The 10,179-nt window shown below is 32.1% G+C and overlaps 1 protein-coding gene across 1 annotated transcript; it reads left to right on the top strand.

Moving 5' to 3' along the window:
• Nucleotides 1-3,677: 3,677 nt before the first annotated feature.
• Nucleotides 3,678-8,822, top strand: LOC130670450 (glycosyltransferase-like protein gnt13; the record flags this gene model as incomplete). Its single annotated transcript, XM_057473856.1, has 2 exons — nucleotides 3,678-4,077; nucleotides 8,797-8,822. Coding segments are annotated over 2 exons (426 nt in total), but the record flags the coding sequence as incomplete, so codon positions are not given.
• Between the last annotated feature and the right edge of the window lie 1,357 nt (nucleotides 8,823-10,179).

Below are 10,179 nucleotides of genomic sequence, written 5' to 3'. Positions count from 1 at the left end.
GGTTTCCATTTTTCCCCGTCTCGTTGCCGTCTGAAACCACCTAAAGCTAGAGTCATAGTGCCATGGTCACATGACTAATTATCACCTCAACGCATGACCGTGAAGTGGGGAGCGAGCCCAAAAACTCAGCCCTAAGACCCTACGGTGATTGAACTTCACTTCGATCCTGGATCCGTTAACGTTCAGACGTTATTATCATTTCAATATTAATTTTTATATACTTGCGATATTCACGTATTTTATATTTTGTGAATCGCATATATTTTCCTGGCAATTCACTTGCAAAATAGTATTTTTTGTATTGTTATTATTTATTAATTATAATTAAATTTAAGTACATTGAAAGTATTATACGTTACCGGCGAAATATTCGCGGTAATAAAACTAAATTAAATAATAAAATCAGTGTATGATAAGGAACTAGTCCACGTGGCCACTACTGCGTATCCTGCGTTCCGGCCAGGACCATTGCTATTGTATTCTGCGTGAAACGTTATTGTAAGTAATTGAGTTTATTATAATTGGCAATAAAATTGCACATTGTCCGAATAAATTCCCTATTTTATTCATCACCTTATTCTATCTTTATTTTAATATACTGGTGGGATTATTTAATACGATAAAATAATTATTAATTAAGTTAGAAATAATAAGTAAGTCAGCTGTAAGAAAGCAGCATAGATATTATCAGCCGTGAGGTAAGTTGATAAGTCTTTTTTTATACGTTGCCGAGTTTGAATAAGTGCGGGTCTTTGATTTGCAAGAACCCCAGCCCACTGCTCTGTCCAGCATAAAATGAAATTTGTTAGAGGCCTGCCTAAGCCAGGGTTCAACCCGCGAATTCTGGTGGCTGCTGGTAAAAATCGCGAAGACAAAAAGCGATTTGTCTCAATACTTAGATAAAAACTCAAAGTCATTAAATATATAATGATATTAATTAATATTAACCTTTTTTAATCTTTTATTTTAATTATTGAAAACTTTATGACAATGAATTTTTTGGTTCTAAGTAAATAATCAATTATTATTAGTAAAATACTTAGAGGGAAAATAATTTCTTTTACTAACAATGTCTAATAATAATAATAATAATAATAATAATAATAATAATAATAATAATAATAATAATGGGGTCAATCGCGATACAGTGGGATGCATACAGCGTACGATGCAACTTTGGCGAACACGGTTCCACATTTCATGTGGCAACGACAAACGTGTGACCGAAGTTGTACAGTACAAGCGAGGTGTCTTCCAGGGAGATTCCCTGAGCCCGCTGCTGTTTTGCATCTCACTGCTGCCGATATCTGTTGCGCTACGCCGTACTCGTGGATACTCAGTGGGCCCACCAACTGATCGGAAATATTCGATCACCCACTTACTCTACATGGATGATCTGAAGGTATATGCTCCTGATGAGGAACACCTTCAGACAGCCTTGAATATCGTAGGGGAGTATACACGGGATGTCGGCATGGCCTTTGGGTAGGACAAGTGCGCGGTCGTTAATCTGGTGAGGGGTAAGTGCTCTGATTTGCGCGAAGATATCGAGTTAGTAGATGGGAGCGTCATTGACCATCTTGACGCCGGAGAGTCGTACAAATATCTAGGGATTGATGGGAGTCCTATGCAGGATGTCTCGAAAATCAAAACGACTCTCTGCAGCGAGTATGGACGGAGACTCCGGAAAATCTGGTCATCAGAACTTTCCGGAAAAAACAAAGTCTCTGCAACAAACATGCTTGCTGTCCCAGTACTACTCTACTCTTTCGGTGTCCTTAAATGGACCCGAAAAGAGCTTAGAGATCTCGATATCAAGACACGCAAAGTCATGAACATCAATCGGAGCATGCACCCTAAGTCCTAAGTCACCAGATTATACCTTTCCCGGCACATCGGAGGGAGAGGTCTACAGAGCTTGGAGTGTCTACACGATTGTTTGGTTTAGGGTCTAACATACGAAGTTGTCAATTTCACTGCAGATGAGGACGACTTCCTTATGCAGATTGTTCATAGTCATGAGAATCTGCAGAAGGGAGCGTTCTTATATAAGGCAGCAAGATACGCGGCAAAATCCCTCGGTCTCGGAAGAATAAACCCTCTTATTGAACTCCTTAAGGAGGAATTTAAGAGTGTCGTCAGGAATGCTGAGCAGCAAAAACTGCTCAGTACACACATGGACAAGTCCATGCACAGCGTGTTCTTTAAACACGTGCGTGATCATGGCTTGTCCACCCAGCTGACGTTTTCCTTCCTTAAGTCAGCTGGCCTGATGTCCGAGACCGAAGGATATATTTTTGCCTGTCAAGATGGTGTTATCAATACCCTCGAATACCGTGCAAAAGTACTCCAGATGCAGCTACCCGACACATCGTGTAGGGTATGTAAGCAACATCCTGAGACGCTTATGCACCGCTTGTCAGCATGTCCTGTGCTGGCAAGAGGTGCATACATCCAGCGTCACAATGCTGCTCTGCGAGTACTTTACTACCACCTTAGACATACGCACGGTATCGACAAAACACCAGTGCTGCCTTATCTGCCAGGAGATATTCCGCAAGTTGTTGAGAATGACCGTTGCCGCATTTATTGGAACGTGCCATTCGCAACAACGCGGAAAATAGATCACAACAAACCTGATATTGTGCTCTTCGATAAAACCGCTCGTGACATTTATGTCATTGAGTTTTCAGCTCCTGCTGAGTATAACATTACGGTTAAAGAAGAGCACAAACACGAGATATATCAGGATCTCCTGTTCGAAATTGGCAAACTTTACCCAGGTTACCGTGTCAAACTTGTCGTCCTCATTGTTGGCGTCCTAGGAGGGATGAAACAGTCTTTTGTATCTGCATTGGCTAGAATACCAACTTGTTCAGCGCAAGTTGAGCTTCTGGCATCGAGGATGCAAAAGGCTGTTATACTCGGGTCCCTCCGTCTACTTAGGCAACGAAACTTGGCCTGCTGCGCATGCTGATCATCTTGTTGATGAAGCATCGCAGCAGTAACGATTTGGCGCTCAGCTGAGGCCCTCGGTAGAGTCGGACTACCGGGGATAACCCCCTGAGCATTTAACTTAAAAGAGAAATAATAATAATAATAATAATAATAATAATAATAATAATAATAATAATAATAATAATAATAATAATAATAATAATAATAATAATAATAATAATAATAATAATAATAATAATAATAATAATAATAATAATAATAATAATAATAATAATAATAATAATAATAATAATAATAATAATAATAATAATAATAATAATAATAATAATAATAATAATAATAATAATAATAATAATAATAATAATAATAATAATAATAATAATAATAATAATAATAATAATAATAATAATAATAATAATAATAATAATAATAATAATAATAATAATAATAATAATAATAATAATAATAATAATAATAATAATAATAATAATAATAATAATAATAATAATAATAATAATAATAATAATAATAATAATAATAATAATAATAATAATAATAATAATAATAATAATAATAATAATAATAATAATAATAATAATAATAATAATAATAATAATAATAATAATAATAATAATAATAATAATAATAATAATAATAATAATAATAATAATAATAATAATAATAATAATAATAATAATAATAATAATAATAATAATAATAATAATAATAATAATAATAATAATAATAATAATAATAATAATAATAATAATAATAATAATAATAATAATAATAATAATAATAATAATAATAATAATAATAATAATAATAATAATAATAATAATAATAATAATAATAATAATAATAATAATAATAATAATAATAATAATAATAATAATAATAATAATAATAATAATAATAATAATAATAATAATAATAATAATAATAATAATAATAATAATAATAATAATAATAATAATAATAATAATAATAATAATAATAATAATAATAATAATAATAATAATAATAATAATAATAATAATAATAATAATAATAATAATAATAATAATAATAATAATAATAATAATAATAATAATAATAATAATAATAATAATAATAATAATAATAATAATAATAATAATAATAATAATAATAATAATAATAATAATAATAATAATAATAATAATAATAATAATAATAATAATAATAATAATAATAATAATAATAATAATAATAATAATAATAATAATAATAATAATAATAATAATAATAATAATAATAATAATAATAATAATAATAATAATAATAATAATTTCTTTATTTATTAGCATAATGCTATTTATAAAAACACTGTACAATCTTATGACTTAAATTTAATAATAATTTTCTTTAATGTAATTTTTCAAATCTATCTTAAAAATTTTTATTCTATTTTCACTCTTGATACGGTTAGGAAGACCATTGTACCATTTAAATCCTCGGTACACGAGACTTCTCTCGGCAGAGTGAGTTCTGGTGTACCGAACCTGTAATTCATTTCTCTGTCTTGTATTATGATCGTGATTATCACCAACCAAAACCAGCTTATTTTTTAAACACAGTGGTGCCATTCCCAATAACATCTTTTTAATTAATATACAACATCTATATATCATTATCTGTTTGACGCTCATCCACCCTAAAGCTTCGAGCATCTTTTTTATATTTGTATATTTATTTACCCCTAAGACTATTCGCATTGCTCTATTTTGTATTCGTTGTAGTACAGTTACTTGTTGTCTATTATAATTCATCATTAAGCTAGCGCAATAATCAAAGTGGGGACCAATTAGTGATTTATAGATGGTATTTTTTGTCCAACAACTTACCGATTTATTCAATCGATAAATTACATTGAGCTTTTTTGCGATTTTTTTTCCCGTTTCAATTAAGTGATTATTGAATGTTAGATTATTATCTATTATTATGCCTAAATATTTGGTTTCTTTCACTTCAATAATACTTTCATTATTAATCTTAATCTTACAATTGCCTATTTTATACTTTTTTCTAGCATCATGTTACAACATAAATACAGTTTTTTTTATATTTATTTTCAGCTGATATTCTTTAAGCCATAATTCAAGTATTTCCAAACCCGTATTTATTTTGCATTCTATTTCCTTTTCATCTTTACTACAAAAATACAATTTCATATCATCCGCAAAAAGTCTGCACTCGATACCCTGTTCTTTTATTAAGCTAATCACTTCATTTATATATATTATAAATAATAATGGACCCAGCTTGGAGCCTTGGGGTACTCCGTGTTTAACAGTTTTTTCATCAGATAAACAATCGTTGAATTTTACTACTTGTTTCCTATTATTTAAATAAGACCTAAACCATTCTAACACAGTGCCACCAATTCCCAATTTGTTTAAGATATTCAGTAATTTGCTTCTATTTATCGTTTCGAATGCTCTTGCGAAGTCGATAAATACGACTCCTACATATAGACCATTATCAATGTCATGTCTCCAGTCTATCAATGAGCACTGCATGGCTGTTTCACATGAGTGCTCCTTTCTAAATCCAAATTGTTCCTCGTTTAATATACTATTGTTATCAATAAATTTATCTAGCTGTGATTTTACAACACTCTCTAAAACTTGTTCAATTACCGGCAATGTATTAATCGGTCTGAAATCACTTATTTTTATACTGTCTTTTATTTTTTGTATCGGTACTATCCTAGCAACTTTTAAATTATCAGGTACAATCCCATATTCTATAGATCGATTTATAATATTTAATATAATATTTCTATCAAATTTCCATAAATGTTTTAAAATTATAGAATTACAATCATTATTACATCCTTTTTTTACATCCAAGCTCTTTATAATCTTATCCAAGTCATATTCACTCACTCTATCAAATCTATCCCACTTCTGATTACTAATATCATTATCAATTCTATCATTTACTGAGTTACATCCTATCTCCTTAACAATTTTATTAATACTATCAATAAAATATTGGTTAAATTCGTTGGAGATCAGTAAATTATCATTTACAATCCTACCATCGAGTTCAATACTATCAATTATAGTTTGGGATTTCTTATTATCTATCAGTTCCTTTAAATGCCTCCAGAGTATTTTTCCATTATGTTTATTTGCATCTATATTTTTATCATTAAAATCTCTTTTGCGTTTTCTTAATTCGTCTACAATATCATTTCTTAGTCTTTTATAGTTTTTAATATCTTCCTGATTTCCAGAATTCTTAGATACAAAAAATAATCGATCTCGCTCCTTCATTCTTTCAACCAGATCTTTTGTAATCCATTTTATATCATTATAATTCGATTTAAATATTTTTTCTTTTTTTGGTACTACCACATCAAGAGCACTTGACACGCTACAATTAAATTTATCTATAACTACATCTAAATCATCATTAAAATCTATCTTAAATTTATCATTAAAAATATCACAAAATAATTCTTGATTAAATTGGTTGAAGTTTCTTTTCTTAATTACTTTTCGATTTTTAGTCTGCTCAATATTAAAGACCGAATTAACAATAATGATGTTATGATCTGACACCTTTGGCGTAGGCAGAACATCAATAAACAATTCCACATTTGAAAAAACTAAATCAATTATTGTGTCCGACTTAAATGTTGATCTCGTCGGCACATTGACAAATTGTTTAAGTCCTAGCATATTACATTTATTTAAAAAATCACGTGCATAACGATCCTTGTTATTACCAACGTCTAAATTGAAATCTCCTACTATTATAAGCTTTCCATTATCCACATAGTTTTCAAATAAATCCACCATATTTTCTTTGAACTGACTTACTCGACTGTTAGGTGATCTATACACATTGGCAATAATAAAACCATCCCTTCCGCCAATCTGTACTGCATTAATCCAGGTTTTATCACTGATATCGGTACTACTAAACAATACTCTAAATTTAAAATTTTTGTTGATGTACGTAATTACGCCACCTGTACGATTATTCATAGTATTTGTACGCACGTGACTATAACCTTTTATACCAACTTCATGGTCCAAGACATCTGGAGCAGTATGTGTTTCTGTCAAACAAATTACATCTGGCTTAACAGTAAATAACCACTTTTCAAAAATGTCTTTGCGTCTTATTAAACCATTTATATTTAATGCCACTAATTTAAATGACCTTTTACTATTTTTTATTTGGTCCTCTTTTTGGGGTAATTGTTAACATTTATAGTTAATATTTTTTTGTGCTCTAATCAACGCTCTTTTAAAGCACTCACAATCAAGATCATTAGCACAATGATCTATTTTTACTCCTTCTAACTTGAAATCATTTACCATTTTAACACAATTTACACATTTTTTTATTTCCTCTTGACAGTCTTTCTCCAAGTGGTTGCCTGAACACTTACGACATTTAGACTCACTCTTACAATCCTTTGCAAAATGGTTAAATCCCCAACATTTAAAGCATCTAAGGACACTAACACTATCAAACACTCGACATAAATTCCAATCTAACTTTATTTTGTTTTTTTGCAATAAATACATGTGCGTCTCTGGATCTACTTCCATAATTATTATGCCATTATTGTTTTTACCCATCAATTTTTTTCTTATTATCATTTTTGTTGATTCATTTGTGACTATTCCATTTTGCTTCTTGATCATATCGATAATTTCACTTTCCTCATTTTGTTCTATTGTATCACTATCTATGTCAATAATTTTGACTTTAGGTGACTTTTTATCCGTTACTCTGATGCGATAGTTTTGACCCATATTTTTTTTTAGTTCACTAGCCAATTTTTCACGATCTTCCTTTCCTGTACATCCAATGACTACTTTTCCTGCCAAGGTTTCCTTTAATTGGTCAACTTCCACTCCTAGTTTCCCTATTTTTACTTTTCTTTTAACCTCAATAAATGTAGTTTTACTATCCTGTTTTTGTATTGGCTCAATTACGACAGTTTCCGTTTTTGAACCGTTAACCCTATCAGCATATGTAGGCGGTTTTTTTGACAATTTCAAATGCTCATTTTTGCCATCACTACTTCCACCAGTTAAATTTCTTAACTCCTCCTTAACAATCTCACGAACCGCTTTTACTAGATCATCTTTGAAATCAACGAAAATCCGTGTTGCAATATCTTTAAATTCATCTCTAAACTCGTCGACAACAAGGCCAATTTCCTCAACTTTTTCCACTAAGTTATCAACTTTCTCCACTATGTCACTCATAATAATTTCCTCATCACATCTTTTCCTCTTCTTCCTGGTTACCGAAGAAACAGAAGATGCACAACTTACATTATCTGGTATTTCATGTCCAGCACACTCAACCAACTCGCCACATTCGTTTAAGTACTTGTGGTTTCGCAGAAGACACCCTTTATGAAATTGTTGATTACATCTACTACACGGCCAAGCAGATTTCACGTTAGTTTGTTTACAATAAGCACACGTGTATCTCTTTGGAGTCCCTTCCAAGGCTCCCTCTGTCTCCATCATTTCAACTAGCTATTACCAACTATGTTGGAGAGCAATATATCCCCATATAGAGGACCGTGGGGACCTCTATATTAGGATTTTGAACTGTTTTTCCACTAGCACGTGTACTATGTATTAATAAGTCTAACCATAAAAATTGTTAATGTAATATTTATTTGTTTAACACTAAATAAATCACACCACCCACTATAACAATTTATATATCAAATCATTTGCAAAATTTTTCCGAACACTTTAATACATAAACCAATCTGTCAATCACACTATAAATACTTAAAATATATTATTTAGACAGAGCGCAAAGAAACACATCTGCATAATAATAATAATAATAATAATAATAATAATAATAATAATAATGTTCATAGTCATGAGAATCTGCAGAAGGGAGCGTTCTTATATAAGGCAGCAAAGTACGCGGCAAAATCCCTCGGTCTCGGAAGAGTAAACCCTCTTATTGAACTCCCTAAGGAGGAATTTAAGAGTGTCGTCAGGAATGCTGAGCAGCAAAAACTGCTCAGTACACACATGGACAAGTCCATGCACAGCGTGTTCTTCAAACACGTGCGTGACCATGGCTTGTCCACCCAGCTGACGTTTTCCTTCCTTAAGTCAGCTGGCCTGATGTCCGAGACCGAAGGATATATTTTTGCCTGCCAAGATGGTGTAATCAATACCCTCGAATACCGTGCGAAAGTACTCCAGATGCAGCTACCCGACACATCGTGTAGGGTGTGTAAGCAACATCCTGAGACGCTTATGCATCTCTTGTCAGCATGTCCTGTGCTGGCAAGAAGTGCATACATCCAGCGTCATAATGCTGCTCTGCGAGTACTCTACTACCACCTTAGACATACGCACGGTATCGACAAAACACCAGTGCTGCCTTATCTGCCAGGAGATATTCCGCAAGTTGTTGAGAATGACCGTTGCCGCATTTATTGGAACGTGCCATTCGCAACAACGCGGAAAATAGATCACAACAAACCTGATATTGTGCTCTTCGATAAAACCGCTCGTGACATTTATGTCATTGAGTTTTCAGCTCCTGCTGAGTATAACATCACGGTTAAAGAAGAGCACAAACACGAGATATATCAGGATCTCCTGTTCGAAATTGGCAAACTTTACCCAGGTTACCGTGTCAAACTTGTCGTCCTCATTGTTGGCGTCCTAGGAGGGATGAAACAGTCGTTTGTGTCTGCACTAGCTAGAATACCAACTTGTTCAGCGCAAGTTGAGTTTCTGGCATCGCGGATGCAAAAGGCTGTTATTCTCGGGTCCCTCCGTCTCCTAAGGCAACGAAACTTGGCCTGCTGCGCATGCTGATCATCTTGTTGATGATGCATCGCGGCAGTAACGATTTGGCGCTCAGCTGAGGCCCTCGGTAGAGTCGGACTACCGGGGATAACCCCCTGAGCATTTAACTAAAAAGAAATAATAATAATAATAATAATAATAATAATAATAATAATAATAATAATAATAATAATAATAATAATAATAATAATAACTTCCTTATGCAGATTGTTCATAGTCATGAGAATCTGCAGAAGGGAGCGTTCTTATATAAGGCAGCAAAGTACGCGGCAAAATCCCTCGGTCTCGGAAGAGTAAACCCTCTTATTGAACTCCCTAAGGAGGAATTTAAGAGTGTCGTCAGGAATGCTGAGCAGCAAAAACTGCTCAGTAC

The sequence above is a fragment of the Microplitis mediator genome, chromosome 6 (assembly GCF_029852145.1).
Source record: "Microplitis mediator isolate UGA2020A chromosome 6, iyMicMedi2.1, whole genome shotgun sequence".
In the NCBI taxonomy this organism is placed as follows: domain Eukaryota; kingdom Metazoa; phylum Arthropoda; class Insecta; order Hymenoptera; family Braconidae; genus Microplitis; species Microplitis mediator.
The sequence above is the reverse complement of the archived record's forward strand: the minus strand, read 5'-3'. Positions and strand labels throughout refer to the sequence as shown.